General features: G+C 46.9%; 1 protein-coding gene across 3 annotated transcripts in view; it reads right to left on the reverse strand.

Moving 5' to 3' along the window:
- MTOR (mechanistic target of rapamycin kinase) overlaps positions 1 to 17,858 on the reverse strand; it is a 117,120-nt gene that overhangs the window by 27,085 nt on the left and 72,177 nt on the right. For all 3 annotated transcript variants that reach the window (XM_067720395.1, XM_067720386.1, XM_067720384.1), the window contains exons 29-34: positions 14,288 to 14,363; positions 11,160 to 11,299; positions 6,505 to 6,605; positions 4,702 to 4,817; positions 3,376 to 3,453; positions 3,081 to 3,188 (exon numbers count right to left, since the gene is read on the reverse strand). In XM_067720395.1, coding sequence (XP_067576496.1) covers positions 3,081 to 3,188; positions 3,376 to 3,453; positions 4,702 to 4,817; positions 6,505 to 6,605; positions 11,160 to 11,299; positions 14,288 to 14,363 — 619 coding nt within the window. The remainder of the gene's footprint in view (positions 1 to 3,080; positions 3,189 to 3,375; positions 3,454 to 4,701; positions 4,818 to 6,504; positions 6,606 to 11,159; positions 11,300 to 14,287; positions 14,364 to 17,858) is intronic.

Below are 17,858 nucleotides of genomic sequence, written 5' to 3' on the forward strand. Positions count from 1 at the left end.
TTTTCGTAATCTCATCTTTATCAAGTGAAAGGTACTGTGAGTGAAACACCTCTTAGGAACTTCTCAAAATTCGAGAAGCAGTACAACAAGGACTCTGGAACCTGAATTCTGGCCCGTCCACTGTACTACCTATGTGACTTTGGACAAATTACTTAACCTCTCTGTGACTGATCTGTAAAATGGGATAAAAATGGTACCAACTTCATGGGGCCATGGTGAGGCTTAAATGAACTAAATTATTTAAATTTCTTTTCTGAATTGTAAATAATGTATTTTTAGCTTTAATTTTTTGCTTCAGTCTCTCTGGTTGAAGATGCCTATCACTGACAAAGAAATTAAATTTAAAATGTATCATTCAAAATTTAAAAAACTAATTAAGTGTAAACAAAATTGAAATAATTAAATTTTCAATTGATGTTGTTTGAAAGTTGGTGGTGTTTATATTTCTGAAGTTATCAGAGCCAAACTTGCACTCAGATCGTGACCTTGTCTTTCCTCTACATTTTTATTCGTCTCAGATCAAAAACTGCACATAGAAGGGAAAGGGACTCATTCATTCACACATATAAATTCTTTTAAACTAAAAAGAAACAAAGTGAATTAATCATTATCAAAGGGGCTAAGCTAATTTTATATCAAAAGACTGTTGAGAACAGAGCGAGCCTCTCCTCCTCCACCTTCCTGAGAATAAGTCAGAGTCAGAGACAAACACCAGGGGAGATGGGTTTCTGAGATCACTTCATCAGAGAGTTCCATGAAACCAAACAACAAGCTGTCCTCCATGGAGGTAAGTCTAAAAGTCTAGCGACAATGGTTGCAGGCTTTTAAACATGACAGGACACAATCTGAGCTTGAATAAAGAACCCAAGGCAAGAAAAGACCCAATGCAAGTAAGGTTGACCTCTCAAACTGCCCCGCGGGAGCCACTGGCTGGGGAGTTCAGTTTAATTGATCGCAAAATGGCACTCTTCCAGCCTAGGCAGTTGGTTGAGTGTTCTGACAGCAAGCCATCCACAAGAGCCAAATTCCTACCACAAAGTTAACGCTGTATTTTTAGGCCTTGGACCATAATTTTCTGTCCTGTTATGTGTAACGACAGTAATTTGCAAAGTTAGAAAAACAGAAAAAAGTACACTGAGTGACTGTTTTGGTGACTTCTCATCATCTGCTAGTTTCTCCCAGATGCTGAAATCACTTGGCCCCTGGAAACCTAAAAGCATCTTCCTGTCTTAAGGTAGGAAAGTCATGAAGGCCTAAGATGATGATGGTATCTTGGACACAGTAAAGTCAAACACGGGTCCCTTCTGAGACTCATTTAATCTACCCCCCTTCCAAGCCTCTATTTTGCCCACTTGTTAGAATGGCAGAAGATTCATCAGATCTCTGATTTGGAAACTCTTCACCTCATTATAGGCACTTAAAAACACCAGGGTGTGTACGAGTCAAGTGGGAAATTCTGGCTTTGTGGAATTCCTTTCTGGGGTTCAATGGACAATTTTCCATCAAAACATTCACTGGGCACTTCATAATTGCTAATAAAACATGTGAAAGAACTGCATGTGCTCATTTCAGAGCATAAACGACTGTATTCATAGGCAATCCTTTGCCCCGCTCTTTTCCTTTCCAGTGGAATGTGCCTGGAACTTCGTGGACAGGAATGCAACTTGGAGTCAAAAGGCTCTGCCACAGCCTACTGAAAAGTTGGAAGCACAAACCTCAACTTGTCTGGGGACAGAATTTGGAATTAAGTGTGGATTGGGTCAAGAGGAAACAGCTTAAAATCGACGAAGGTTGATTATGACAAGCAGGGGGACAAGTGGCTTCTGGAGCAGTGAAGGATTTGCCAACAAACTTCTCCTCCCTACTCAAAGAATGGGAGAACTGTCCTTTCCAAGGACACTTAAGACTCCTGACTCCCAGATCTGGAATTGACAGCTCCTCAAGCTACAATGATCAGAATGTACAACGAGAATACTGATGGAAGACTTGGAAAAGTTTCTCGATGAGGGGAAACTTCAGTGGAAAAAAGTCTGCACAGAGATTATGGGATGACTATGACCTGAGGAACTGTAAATGGCAGGGGTCAATAAATGAACACATCAGGCCACCCCACTTAAAGGGCTGGATGCAGGCAGTCAGCAAGTGGATTTAGAGCAGTGGTTCTCAGCGTCAGTCACATCCTGGAATTATCTGGGAAGGCTGAAAAGATACTGATCCTGGGTCTATCCCCAGAAATTTTGTTTATTTGGTCTGGGAAGTGGTCTGGGTATCCAGATTTTTAAAAGCTCTCCAGGGCGCTTCCCTGGTGGTGCAGTGGTTGAGAATCCGCCTGCCAATACAGGGGACACAGGTTCGAGCCCTGGTCCGGGAAGATCCCACGTGCCGTGGAGCAACTAAGCCCGTGAGCCACCACTACTGAGCCTGTGCTCTAGAGCCCGCAAGCCATAACTACTGAAGCCCATGAACCTAGAGCCCGTGCTCTGCAACAAGAGAAGCCACCACAATGAGAAGCCCGGGCACCACAACGAAGAGTAGCCCCCGCTCGCCGCAAACAGAGAAAGCCCGTGCGCAGCAACGAAGACCCAACACAGCCAAAAATAAATAAATAAAATAAATAAATTTATTTTTTGAAAAAGGCAAAAAAAAGCTCTCCAGGTCATTCTATTGTGTGGCTAAAGTTGAGAACCACTGATTTTGAGGTCAAGATTCTCAACTGGCTGGCCATTATGTCACTTATTAAAGATATTTTCTTTTGGGAATTCCCTGGTGGTCCAGTGGTTAGGACTCTGCGCTTCCACTGCAGGGGGCACAGGTTCAATCTCTGGTTGGGGAACTAAGATCCCACAAGCTGTGCAGTGCAGCCAAAAAAGAAAGAAAAAAAAAATTTTTTCTTTCCTTCCTAGAGAAGGGTAAAAGGAGGCTGAAAAAGAGGTCATTCTCTCGCAGCTAGAGGCCTATTAGGTGAGAAGCCTGTGGGTGTTCTGCTCTGAATGCAAACGGAACCTCTGTGAGGAAGCAGGAAGCTTATGTTGAGCAGGGGAGGACGGGGCAGGCTAAGCGGGGCTTTCTACCAGGCTCACCTGCAGTCTCTCCCACCAGATCTGGCGGATGATCTCCCGGCGCTCGGGGACAAGTTTGTACTGGATGACCTCCTCCAGCTCGGAGAGCATGTGGCAAGAAACCATGGCCTGATGGAAGCAAATCGCATTCCAACTTAACACAGCGTGAACAATTCGAAAGCCAGGCTTCAGTTCAGTCATTCTTTTTGGTCCCACAGGCATGCTCTCGGCAGCCTGTGTGTCCTCACGAGCCCACTCTGCAAAAAGAACTGAAATGTGCTTCCAACCCTGCACCGTGCAGACGGTCCACACTCACCCCATACGCCCGGCTGTAGCTCTCTCCTGCCATCGCAGTTAACTCAGCGTCCAGCAGGTCCCGGGCTTTGTCGATGCACTGGAAGAGAAAAAGAGAAGCCCTGGAATTGAGCTGTGGACTTGGGAGCTGAAGGAAGGGAGGGCTGTGATTTTCAGGCTTCCCAACTAGCTGCAGAAGTTACCTGTCTCACTGAAATCCTAGTGATAAAGAGAAAAGTTCACTGAAGGAGGGGAGAAACCTTTTACCAGATTTGAAAGCCTAGAGAAGAGCATTATCTGATTTCTCAGAAAAGACAGAAATGTATGGCAGCCAAAAGCTTAACATCTTAGATCCTGTTTAACAAAGGAAGGAAAATTCATGCTTAGAAACAGAATCACTGTTTTCTTGCATCTCAAGAGGACAGCTTGTGGATCTACCTTCTTTCACCTTCGCCATGCTGGGCATGCTGGGAAGAACAGACTGTGAAAGCACTCAAATGGCCCAGCTGGTTGTCTCTGGCTTTTAAGCGCCTTGTCCTCCTGAGGGAGTGCCTCTGAAATTGGCAGAAGAATGCCAATCCTCTCCATGTAAATGGGAGCTTTTGTGCCTGTGACCGGAATGACCCAGGTCTCAGTTCTCATCGTGTAAATCAGAGCCTGGGGCGGTGGGGATGCCATAGGACTGCAGTTTGGGTCTTCTCTGTTTCATCAATTAAAACCCCTGCATGTGGAGCTTTTCCTTTTTGAATGTTTAAGGTTTATATGACTATGTCCCCATCCGGTAGCGCTCAGGTCGTTTACCCAAGCACCTCACCCAAGACAGTCCGGTGCCTGACAGGCTGGATGTGATTACCTCGTTATTTTATTCTGCAAGACAGCACAGGATATCCAAATCAAGTGCTAACTTTCCTAAAAGGTAACCAACCAGTGTGTGACACGCCTGCAGAGCCAGAAGAACCTTGTGACTGACTTCTGCTGCAGAAGGGGGCATGCTGCTCTCTGAATTCTCCTTTGGTAAAACAGTTTCTCTCTAACACAAGCAGTGCTAAAGCAACATGGTAAAAAGGATGCAACGATGACCCAAGAAGCCAACTCCAAAAGCAATCTAAACGGTAACTTCTGGAACACGTGTCCCTCTCTCAGAGCAGAAAGTGGCCCCGGCTGATATGCTGGGAGTCATCTTCTTACCGAGCCTTGCGCTCCGAAGCCATTCTAACGAGGCCACAGAGCCAAACGCCAGAGCTGAAGTACAACAGCCTGTTTACACAGGCGCCACGTGCCAGGCGCGGACAGGGTGTATGCGATTACCTTCCCTTTGTAGGTGGTCTGGGTACATGGAGGTCTGTACCTGCTGCGCCAAGGAGAAGAGGTCCTGATGCAGCGCCAGCACGGCTCTGTAAAACGCCCCGTCGTGGGTATCCCGAGGGATCATGCAGGTGTACTCCTCCATGCTGTCCCACTGACCTACACGCACGCACACGCACACACAGAAAAGCATTAGGGTGGTCAGCTTGCTGAGCTGAAGGCAGCAGCTCAAATAGGCCTTGTCACTGTTACGTGAATTTAGCTTGGGGTTCAAACAGGACACACTTGAGCCTGCTGTAGCCGAATCCTGCAGAGCCTCTACACTCTGTGAGGCTGAGCGCCAGTTTAACAAGGCCACATCTGTCTTCCAAACACAGGCCTCCACTGCTGCCCCAGGGAGTTCCATGAAAGATGGAAGGAGCCACATAAGCACAGGTCAGGAGGGTGCCACGCAGCACCTCATTAACCTGGAGAATTCGCCCAGCTTTCTCTAGGTGAGATGGAAGAGCTTTCTTCCCAACCAACGGAGGATCTCACAGTTCAATGGTACCTTGGACATTACACTTCCCCCTAAACAACTGATATGGCCATTATCCAGACAGGGGACAGGATGAGACAAACAGTTTGCTTGTCTCACTCTGGTAGTACCTTTGCCTCAGAGGGAGGAGATAAATATCTTAAGAGGCTCTGTTACAACAGAAAGATGGGCTAGGTCACAGCACAGTAGTGTCATATCAGGGCAGACTGGGGAAATGGTGGCATCTGGAAAGACACAGTCACTTCCCCTGCTGGGGTGAGCATGTATCAAATGCCAGGATTTCCAAAACCATCTGCAGGAAAGATACCAGCTTCATTAGCCGCAGACTGCAGGGCTGCTGATTTTACGAGGCCTTTTCCTGCCTTTCACTCCAGACCACTGGTGCACCCATTCTCTACGCCTCTGGGCAAAAGCAAATAACAAATGATGACTCCTCAGGAAGCAGTTTGGTTTTGAAAAACGTTCTGGATCCAGCTCAGAGCTCAAGAAAGGAAAGGATATAAGCTCTGTGACTCAGAGGGTGAGAATGGAGGTGCATGTTATGTAACCTTCCTCTGGACTCCACAGGTGCAGCTTCCACCTGGGACATCCATGGGCCCTTTCCCCTCTTACTGAGAACATCCCTGGAACAGACACTGGGAATCCTCTCTGCTGGGGTCTGACGTCAGAAAACGACACTTGTCTGCGGGAAGTTTTTAGGAAATCGCTGCTTGAAAACACTCAGGGAATGGGAGGAAGGTGGCTGAGTGCTGGGCAGCAAGGAGGAGAACAGAGAAAACAAAACTGCCAGAATGTTTATAACTGTTGAAGGTGAACAGCATATAGGGGTTCATTTTACTAGTCACTTTTGTATTTGTTGGGAAAATTCTATAATAAAAGTTAAGAAATAAAAGGAGATAGACAGCTGACTTCTCTCATTATTCCTGCAGGATAGAGACATGTTGGTGGAGCTCCAGCAACCATACTGGATCATGAGGTGGTGACCCCATGCACAGCAGAAATATGGAAAAAGGCTAATCATGATGGAGCCAGATGACAAACAAACTTCACTAAATATCTCAGTTTTGATGCCTGATCACTGTTTTCCTAAGCCTCCCTGTGAATAGCCATTATTAGACACATCTAACAAAGTTAGTCAAAGTCATGAGGTAGAAAGGACAGATGGAGGAGGGAGAAGTGGACGTGAACAGTTTTATGCTTCTATAGCCCTGACATCTCTGCTTGCAGCCACAGTGCCACACTTTTCAGATGCGAGCCCCCAGCCTCACTGTCCTCACCTTGACTGGGTGCCTGGGAGGGGAGCCTTACCTAAACCCCATGCAGCTGCAGCAGCCATCCGGGCCATCTTGGCTTGGGTCTCATCATTAACCAGGGTCCACTTTTCACAGCACTGCTGGTGGAGCTGCCCCCTGAAGAAAAGGAATTATACAGTCGGGTTAACAGATATCACCTCCATCTTTCTCTCTAGCCCCTTAGGTTAGCTGGAGGCTGCGGAGGAACTGGATGATAGGGGCCTGCCTTGAACCGGGAGCCTTTAAAGAAAAAGTACTTTTGACTGTGTGATATAATTGAGAAGTGACTGGTCATTTGTTGTTTCTATGGCCTGGTGGCTCATAATTTGTCTGAGAGCGAGTTTATCTAAGATAGGGATCGTGTCTAACTAGGTGTGACGTGAAATGTGAACATCTGGCCCCCTTCATAAGTATTAAATAACTTTTCTCCTATGCCAATGAACTCTGGGCTCTTTCCCTTTGGAAGGCCTACAGAGAAAGCCATCTGAAGAGACACATCTGGACATTCTTTTGGGTTCCAAGCTATAGGGAGAATTGGCTTTTAAAAGTATCATACCAATGCTTGCAGTTTGAAATGAAACGCAAATGCAATCAATCTGCACAGAGGAAGAAGGTGCTACAATGGTCACATCTACCAGAAATCCAGATGTTGCTTACTCTCAGAATTGCGCACAAGTACCGTGAGTGTGGGTGTGACTAGGAGACAATGAGATACGTATGATGTTCAGCAGACTCTGATACACAGAGAGAGCAGAAGCCCTCAAGAAAAGATGTCCTGTTGGCTGTTAAAACTGCTGCCCTTCCATGTTGCACTTCTGAGGGAAAGGAAATAAAATTCTGCTACTGGGCAAAATGAGCTCCTGCTTTCATGTGAGCTTCAAGACTCAGCTAGGAGACTCCTTAATCTTTCCTGCTTTCTGAAAGAGATGCTGCAGGATGTTTTAACTTGGTATTGGGAGTGGAGTCAAGAGAAAAGGTACAAGTTCCAAGTGGCCCAGCTCAGAAGCTTCGTGGGACATGAGCTACACTGCACTATAAGGTGACATGGGGGACAGGGAGCGGGGAGGAGATAAAGATGTTGAAGGGATCTGGGCTGGGCTCACCGAGAAGCTGACTGCTGACCACATCTAGGAGAACTGCTCGGGGCCATTATCCAGCATCATGGCCTGGCAGTCATTACCTTTCACTGTCTCTCTGTCACAAGGTCAAGAGAGCCAGGGATGCAAGCATTCTAGCTCAAAACGCAGCCAAGATAAAAAAGAGGAAGTGGGCAGCCATCCTGCCCCGTGCACTTACTGAAGCTCAGAGACAGCAGCTGGATGAAGCTCAGTGTTGTTTTCCTGCCGTCTAAACTGAGAAACCTTCACTCTGGGTCCTGCTGGAGGTTATCTTAGAGCAGCAGTTCTCAGATTGTTATGTGCATCATAATCCCATGGAGGGCTCCTTACATAGATTGTTGGGTGCCATCCTTGAGTTTCTGATTCGGGAGGTCTGAACTGGGGCCTGAGAAAGTACATTTCTAACAAGTTTCTAGGTGATAGTGATGCTGTAATTCAGGGGCCACAGTTAGAGAACCACTGGCTCAGAGCATAGAACAGCTCCTCTGGGCAGCACATTTTCGCTGTCTGGAGGTAAAGGAAAGTGACATGATCTCTGAATGCTCCTTCCAACCCTAGAACTCAAATTTGCACAGCTGGTGGCCGTAGGCAATTCAGCTTCCCTCTGCTGTTTCGTCAGGACCCCCATTTCTGTGTCACAGGTCTGGGATTTAGCGTTCCTCTTCATCTCGAGGCAGGGAGCGAGTTCAGTGTGAAACGCCACCAACTGTTAACTCCAGAGACAAAGCAGGGAGCAGTGCAGAATCAGCATCCTGAAAGGCAGCCCCGCCAGGGGACACAGGCACTGACTTCAAGCTGAGGCTGTGTCAACAGTTGTCAGAACTGTTGTCAGAGCCTGGTCGGTGCACACAGAGGCGGGGTTCCTCTCCCACAAACATTTGTTGCAAATAGGGATGCGGAATATACTGAGTCCTAACTCTCAAAGGCACGGGGACGAGCAAAATCAAAGAAATAAAAAGTATGAGACTGTCTGGGGGGCAACCACTAGGAGGCTCTTTGGCACCTCTCACTGACCCCAGGGAGGACTGGGTAAAAGGCCCTCCAAAACCCTGACTTTCCCACCCAGTGCAGCAGCAAAAAGTGTAAGGAGCGTTCTTCAATTGGCAACGCCTAAGTACTTGGCTGTCTATGATCTCATTCCTGAGGAATCTGTCCTCAAGGATGCAGAGGCCATGAAAGGAACAGTGCAGGGAGGTTTACTTAGGTTCAAGTAGCTGCAGGTGTGGCTGGGGAGCTGGGGGAGGGGGTGGCTGTCTCTGGTACTCAGCTCCCAGAGGCTGAGCATGGGGAGCGGGTCTTAACTCACTGGTAACCCTGGATCAGGTGAACACCTGCCTCGGGCACGTTCAGGATACATACTCAAAGCAAAAGCAATCCAGAAGTTGCACTCTAAATAGAACTGGCTGAATAAACCATACAAAAAACCTGCATATGATCAGGAAAAGAATTCTACTTCTTTCATCTCTCTTTTTTTTTTTTTTGCGGTACGCGGGCCTCTCACTGATGTGGCCTCTCCCGTTGCGGAGCACAGGCTCTGGATGCGCAGGCTCAGCGGCCATGGCTCACGGGCCCAGCGGCTCCGTGGCATGTGGGATCCTCCCGGACCGGGGCACAAACCCGTGTCCCCTGCATCGGCAGGCGGACTCTCAACCACTGAGCCACCAGGGAAGCCCTTTCATCTCTTTTTAAAATCTCTTTTAGCCTACTGCATTCTTAAACCCCTTGGTCAGCATCACTAGCCACTTATACTTTATAGGTAATAATGAAACTGGAACGAATTCAAGAGCTCAGAGGTAGATGGACCTGGGTAGTGCAACGTCAGGAGACCTGGATGACTCTGCTCTCGGGAGACCTCGGGCAGGCTATGTCAACTTCTATGAGCCTCAGTTTCCCAACTGTCACACAAGGAGATTAAACAAAATCGCATATAAAGTCACTTCTAACGCATCCAAGCCAACCCTACTTAACCCACCTAAGGACAGTGGTTGTCTCTAATTATGAAAGGTGGGAAGGGCAGGAAAGGTTTCAAGGAGGGAGAAACAGTTCAGGTGGACCTTGAAAGATGGGGAGAATTTCAAAAAGTAGAAACAGGAGAAGAGGAGGTGAGCAATTCAGGGCACTGAATGAAAGAATGCAAAGAAAAAAATTCTGTGGGGTTTGGAGAATGGCCAATCAACAGCCCTTTGGTTAAAGTTCAAACTCTTAACGTGGACCATAAGCCCCACTTGATCTGGCCCCTGCCTAGCTCTCTTGCTTCACCTCTTACCTCTTTTCCGCAACACACTCGACCCCACAGCCTTACTGAACTTTCAGAACCCTAACATAATAATGTGCTCGCTCCTCCTCACTGTCTGGGTCCCAGATAGTTATCACTTCTTCCTGGAAGCCTTCCAGAACCTTCCAAGCTAGGATTAGGGCCCCTTCTGATATCCCACAGCCCCTGGGCTTCTCCTCTCCTTTAAAACTGTATTCACTCTGTGCTACAGCAGCCTGGTCATCTGCCCTGTAAGCTCTGGGAAGGCAGGGGCTGTGTCCCTCTTGTTCATGCTGTGTTCTCAGGGGCTAGCACAGACACCAGCAATGAGTAAGCGCTCAGTACGACTGGCTGAATGAATGAATGGGGCACTCAGTCCCATATGCAAGAGGAAGTTGAGATAATCTGCTCGTGGGGAGGCAGTACAGCCTTCTGTTTGTTATTTAAAACTGTAGTTAACCTAGTTCATGACTGCAGGATGGCATTTTGTTTTAGCTATTTTAAAAAACTGCACTTGATGCTGGAAAACGGAACAGGAACCATTTTTCCTTTAACATCCCCTAGCAACTCCCTAGGCCAAGATGCAGGCAAGTGTTCTAAATCAAGCGTTACTGTCACTTCTCCCTGGCACACCCTTTCCCTCTCCCCATTCTCCTTCACCTGTCTCCCAACCGTAGGCCTTCCTCCAGGGAGAACTGCAAGATCACCCCGTTCCCCACTTCGGTCTTTCAGAGCTGTGTGCTCAGACCATTCATTGTCCCTGGGCTCTCAGGCTCTAGTAACCGCCTGCAACGTGATTGTCTCATCAGCCTCACAAAGGAAGAGACCTTATTTTTTTTTTTTTTTTTTAATCTCTGGAGCCTGGCATAGTGCTGAGCCCGTAGTAAGCATTCAATAAAGGTGAAGCACCTGAAGAAAGCAGTCATCTGTTCTTCTTTCCTAAAATCATTAGCAAGAGGTAATAAAGAAAAGAAAAAAAATCAAGGTTGCAGAGTAAGAATATGAAGTCTTCATCAGTCAGTCAAGGTCAAGAGGCAGAGAGAAAACAGCTGTAGATCCCAGGAGCACACCCACACCTGTCCTGTCCCAGACCATTACAAAGTTTAAGTTAAAAAAAAGGAAAGAAAAAAAGTGTCTTTCTATTTAGCACTGAGACAGAACAGAGAGAGAAACACTCCAAAGTGATAGATGATTCCTGGGAAAATAACCAAGTGAAACAAAAATGAGAGTCTTAGGTGAGAACTCTGGTTGGGAGAAGCATTTCAAATGCAACTTGGCCATCATCCCGCTACAGCTTACCATTCCCCCAAGGCCTCGAGGCAGCGCATGCGGCCCAGCATCAGCTCTGGGTCATCCTTGTTGGTGTCCATTTTCTTATCGTAGGCCACAAGAGCATCCTCCCACTCATGCAGTTTCTCATACCAGGTAGCCTGAATCTCCTGCCAAGTGGAAAAGAAAGAGGACTGTTGGGAGGCACAGAGAACACAGGGGTACATTTTTTTTAATCCACAGACTCTTTCCCGAGTGTGCCGTGCTGTATGCGTGACACTTCACCCATCACAGTTTGCCTTGGCTTTGACTGAAAAGAACTTCAGAATATCCGGAGGTATGTTTGGTGACGGTGGGAATGCTGGTTCCTTGGCACAGTGATGGAACAACCCTGGGATAATCTGAGAGTAGATGTCAGGCCGTGCTTTCCCCCCCGTCACTTCCAGTCCAGACACAGAAGGCAGCAGAACTCCAGCATGTGGGGATACAAAGACAGGGGAAATCATTTAGGATGGCAGGAAGCCCCGACCAGGGCTCCAATAAGGATGCCAAGGCCTCAATCTGCTGGAATGCTGACAGTGGGCCACATGGCGGGGACGGCAGCTGCTTTCCGGATGAGGCCAGAAAGACCAGGTCACATCTGCATATTTGCTGGAGGAAAACCACTCGCTTTTTAAAAGCTCTCGATTCTCTGCGTTTCTTAATGCATTTTTAAACTTTCAGGAAATAATAATTTAAAATACAATATAATACTGCCACTTAAAATTCTTTGGAAAAACCTTCCTCCCTTCTTCTAGAGTCTCCCCCATCCAATGTTCCCTCCTGCTTAGCACTTGGCAGCTTTACCAGTGGCAGGGGCCAAAGGACGGGTCCCATTACCCGGCAGATGGCGCGCCACGCTGCAGTTCAGTGTCGGCCACGTGAATGAGCGGTACTGCAGTCTAGAAGCTGCAGACTACGGCTCTCTGAATGGCCCGGGGACTGTTTTATGTCTCTGTCTGCCCTCCATCTGCCTCCACCTCAGTCTGTCTTCTGGGCTTCTTCATTACCAGCTTGGTAAACGACCATTTCTCTACTGGGCCAGGGGAGTGGCTCTCCAGGGATTTATTTAACAACAATACGATCCTGCAGTGGAATTTGTATGATACAATGCAGGGCCCACATTTGCTTCCCCCATTACCTTTCTCTCCTTTCTAAATGAAAGTCTTATTTGAGCAGCACGTACACTAACAGCTACTGTGTGCTAAGCTCTCTGACAGAATCTTTTCTCCTTGAACCTCTGTAAGGAGGTCATTTGGGCTATTTTAGGTAGCTAGCTTGTGCCTGCTTCCCCAGGCCTAATTCTGCGGCCACAGCAGCCCTTTCCCCAATGTCCATGTACAATGAGGTTTGCCAAAACGGACTCTGTGGAGGGTAAAACTGCCTAAGCTCCATTCCCCAAGCTCGTCTAGAATCATGCCGCTCCGCTACGCTAAATATGAAAGCAAAACCTTACAGAGAAAAAACAGTGACTGCAGAGACTGTACAATTACAAACTCCGAAATTAAAGAGTAACACTGGTAAACTTCCCACTTTGGATTTCTGTACTGGGTGGAAAAGAACAAAGGCTCCTGACGAATGTGTGGCACACACTCAGTATGAACACGCAGAAAGCGGGGGGGGGGCGGCGTACGGAGCAGGTCACGTAGGGGGCAGGATGTTTTGAATTGCAACAGATTTCAGAAACTATAAGGTTTAAGCAATGAATCCCACAAAATTCTAACAAGATTGCTGTTACCTAAACTGCGCTGAGAAAGCGCGGGCCCTGCCAAGAAAAAGCAACCACTGTCGAGCTTAATGTGACTCAGCCACCTCAATACAACAGAAAACCCACCATAGGCTTAGCAGCCACCCTGGAGCAACGGCCACCTTCAGAACCTGGAGACGGGGGAGCTCTTCATTTAAGGTTGGTACTCTGAGCCACCGGGGTATAAAACCGCCTGAATACCAGATGCTTGTGGAATCGTTGTTTCAATTACTGCGGTCTAAGCGCTAAGGATATCACAGGAGAGGACACCTCTGGGTGGAGTACCTGAAGTGCCCTCTTTGCTGACCTTCCTCCCTCTGCAAACAAGGGTTGTGGCAAAGATGGATGAGACACAGTCCCTTCTGTCTTGTCATCTGGAGATGCTTTCTTAGTCTAGTCACAGATATGTGCTCAAGATGGCAAAATACTCCCTGAAAGGTTTCAGTCCAATCGAACAGCCCTTGTAGAAGGCAAAAGCCCGTGAAGTAGTCACTTTCTTCACTCTAACACACTGGGCTCTCGATTAAGGCAGACTGGAGTAAGTGACCTACTTGACTAATAAAAGGTTCCTCATCAAATATATGGACCCAGAACTTCCTGACCTTCCAGGAAGTCAATGTTAAGTTGATTAAGTCGATGCCTTATATATGGTTTGGAGTTACCAAAGCACTCTCCCAAGACTACAGAGAGTAACAGAATCTTTTTAATATCAGTTGGGCAAAGATGGCAGGAGGCAAGAAGCTATATAAGCAATAATGAAATGGAACAATCCCTCAATATCAGGTATAAATTATGGCATATTTTTTTCTGGAGAATTACCCATGGTTTCCTCTGAAGTAGGTACTGAGCCTTAACTATGGGCCAGTGGCAATGCTGGCTGTCACAGAGGACACAAAGACAACTCTGGTCAGGGTTAAACACCTGGGCTCTGACACCAGACTGCCCGGGGTTCAAGTCCTGGCTCTGCCACTTATTCACGGTCAGCTCAGGTAAGGTTGTTATCCTGCCGGGACCACAGTCTCCTCATCTGTAAAATGGGATAACAATAGTACACATTCAAAGGGTTCCTGTGAGGACTGAATTAGATGAAGTACATAGAGCACATAGCAAAGGGCTAGGTGCATGCTGAGAGTCTGATAAATACAAGTTATTACTGTTTTTTAGATTCTGCCCTCACGATCTCTGTTCAGCTTGAATACACTCCATACAGCCACTGTCTCCTTCAACCTCAAGATATAGGTAAGTCAGCATCAGATTTTTAACAATTGGCCAAAAAACAGAAAAGGAAAGTAACTTTCTTAAGGTCGTGGCTTAGTGCCTCCCTAGCCAGGTGGCTACCTCTTGCTCTTCTAAAAGGAATGAGGCAACTTACCAGCTCTCCGAAGTGTTTCATGGCATATTCTAATACCCCGGCAGCTGCCTCTGGCTGCTGTAGCTTATTATTAATGCTGGGAAAACAAAAGGAATAGGTGGTTACACTCAGCATGTCAGAGGGTGGGAGGTGCAGGGTCATTTGTGGGCAGATGGCTCACCAGCATGCTGGGGACAATGTCTTACAGATGTAGAAAGAGCATCAATTATCTATTACCACCCAGAAAGCTCGGCCTGAATGATTTCATCTTGATCTCATACTCCTAATTTTGAAGGGGCCACATTTGGTGGACAGGAGGCCTTGCCTGCTCTGAGGCCCTTCCTCCAAGCAGCAGACTGGTTTCCTCTCAGATATCATACGTCAGGCAGCACACGTCTGTTTTTTAACTAGAAACCCTGGCTCCAGAACTGTTCCTGTTGTAGAACACAACCAGATGAGGTACCTCTGAACTTTTAACTCTTACTTCTTCTCATCAGTTGCCCTTGGTGGTAAGAATAACCAAAATGAATAAAAATCATCAGGCTCTGTGGGTGACAAAGAAGTGGCACTGAGGCTGGGTCATCCACGTCAATGACAGAGAACCCAGCAACAGTCTTGACTGCTCCCCTGACAGGGCCCATCTCTTTCAAATTCAGATGTTTCCCTAGTCCCTTTTCAAAGACCATGCCCTCCCTCTGCAGCAGGCTGTGAAGGGACCGCATCCCAAGTCACTTGCCTGGTCTCTCTGGCAGAGAGATGCTTTTCTTAACAACACACAACTTTGCTGATGTCATCTGTGGGCAGCATATGGCCAGTTGGGGCTGGAGAACTGTAAGTGTATTGGGGCAACTGGGCAGAAAAGCTGGAAGGCTTGCTGCCTGAAGTTGGTTCATCAGAGAGGCTGTGAAGAGGTCCTGAAAGTAGGGGAGCTGCAAGGCTCAGACCCTTGTTCCAATAGGGCCCTATGTAAGAGGGTAAGCAGCAACTAACCCAACACTAAACATAAGCTTGAGTTATGGAAGGAAGGAAGGAAGAGAGGGAGGGAGCAGGCTTGAGAAAACCACAGGACAACAACGACTACATCTGTTCATAGGCAGGGAGCAAAATGTGACAGACCACCCTGGGAGTCTAGACTGAGTGTCCAAGCTCAAGGCTCCAGGCTCTGCAACCAGAGGCGAAAGTAACTGCACAGACATCCCTCTCCTTTATTTATAGGAGTAGATGGGCAACCTTGTGTGGGATCTACTGGGCGGACTGTTTGGTGCTTCTGTGTGGGTCCCAAGCAAAGCAATGAGCCCAAATGTTCTCTGTAAGTTTTCTGCTGCAGGATTCAGAAATATTTTTAATTTCAAAGTGAAGCTGTAACATCATGGTCCTTTAGGAAGCCCTATGAGAGTTTTTCTAAGCTGAGAATGAAAAGCCAAGTCCAAAGGGACTAATTCCACTGCATGCTCATTGTGAAGCAGTTTCCCATTCCTGTTGGCCTCTAAGTCAGGTTCTCAGTTTTGTTGCTCACTCACATAGGGCTGGGTAAAGCGTATTAATAATTAATATTACTGGGTATAGATTTGTGATAATCTAGCTCCTTGAGCCCAAATAAAGATTTTGGAAGCATAAGAAGGCAGGAAAAAAGAAAGCCAGTATATATTCTATATATTATACTCAAATATGTAATATATCATACGTAACTATATATAGTGATATAGTCTATATATTATTTTTAGTCCTGATGTGGACTATTGGGATGGCCCTGGTAGGAACATAAAGTGTTCCGATGAGGAAGATAAGGAAAGTGTTTCTTGCCTGAACCAAAAGAAGTTAACTCTAAGAATCAGACATAAAAATCCAGGAGTTCTAATAACTGTCTTCCAATCTTATGCTCTGGAACATACTCTAATTTTCAAGAACAAATTATAAACATTACCAAAACTTGCCTCACTCTGGGGAATAAAGCAACACAAAAACAAAAGCAAGCAAAAGTCACTCCTCCCCCCACTCGCCCATTTGTTATACATAAAAAGGAGGATTTTACAAGAAACTGATGAAAATCAGGAAGTTGTGACTAGTGACTTCAGAGAAGAAATACAAATTTTACCTTAATGTTGCTATGGCTTCGATATACCTCCTCTAAGGACAGACCAACACAGCTTTGCAAACTTAAAAAGAAAACTCATCACATGGCCCCAACTCCTTTAAGAGAAAGTCCACATAAGTCACCTGCACAGAACTCCCCGCTTGTATATGTGTGGAAGCAGGTGAGGATGCAGACAGCCCCGTGGGAAGGAAAGAGGGGGCTGGACCCACACTGACCAGGCCTCGATCAATGGCCAGGAAAACCGGGGGTGTACCTTGAGATGCATGACAAGCTCTTGTCCAACAGTAAGGACAGTCACTGAAAAAATGACAACTGACTAAATGGACTAAAACAAACCCATGAAAAATGAGTGGGAGCACAGAGAAAGGGTCCCTTTGATAAATTAAGTTCTGGTTTGAGGACCTCAAAGTAAAGGAGATTGTACACACCTACTCTCGACTGTTCAGAGAGGAGAGATTTCAAGTTAACCAGCTGTTCTCATCCTGTTTATTCTTTCCTCCTCCCTGTTTGCATTCTTCTTTCCTATAGAACTTTCTCCCTAAATGCATTTCTTTCTTCTTTCCTTCCGTGGAGTCTCCCGTGTGTGCCTACAAGGCTGCTGGAGAACGCCACTGCAGGGGCTGAGGCTCTGGAGGTTCTCCTGGTGCTCGAGAGAGTCTACCATCTTGTTTGGGACCTTAACTTTTTCTCCTTCCTCCACGGCTTCTGGCACTCCATCACGAGAGGCAATGGATTATAATAACAACAAAAAGATATCTAAATTTACTGAGGGCTCACTGTAGGTGCCAGGCACTATGCTGATTACTGCTGATACATGTCATCTTAACCCTACGAGGTAGACATTATTAACACTCCCATTTTACGTATAAGGAAACCGTGGCCCAGCCGGTCATCCTTTCCCTTCGAAATTGTACCATTAAAAGGATCTGAAGTAATAACTAAGGGTACAGCTCTGCGGTGGGAGAGAAGCGTGTCAGCTGTCTACTCTCGGCATCAGTGGGCCTGAGCAAATACGTGTAAAATAAGTGACTGAAAGCATGGCATGGGACGTTTCCATGAGCGAACTCTGTATATAATCTGCTGTACGGGAAAAAGGAGCTGTAATGCACCTTCCCTTTAGCTTCCTCACCCATACCATGGCTAACACCCTGCTCTGACCCCTAAGCTCCCGTTTCCTATTTTTTTATTTCCTTTCAGAAGCCACTGGCAACGCCTCCACACCTCCCAGCAGGACAGTCAGCATGCGGCCACAGTGGGCTTTTCCGAGGCAGCTTGTTCGAGGCTGCCAGGCTTACAGACAGAGCGCAGGCTGCAAAGTGGGGGATGAATAAGCCTCTGTGGAAACTCAGAAGTTCCCAGCTACTAAGGCCCCAGTCTCCTGCTTGCTTGGGTGACACAAGACTGTCTGTTCAAATAGTCCCTTTTTAAACTCAGATGTGGTTTTATGAGACTGAAGGGAGAGACTGTATGTGTGGCTCATGTGCAGAAACCACCTTT

Source organism: Pseudorca crassidens, chromosome 2, assembly GCF_039906515.1.
Source record: "Pseudorca crassidens isolate mPseCra1 chromosome 2, mPseCra1.hap1, whole genome shotgun sequence".
Classification (NCBI taxonomy): domain Eukaryota; kingdom Metazoa; phylum Chordata; class Mammalia; order Artiodactyla; family Delphinidae; genus Pseudorca; species Pseudorca crassidens.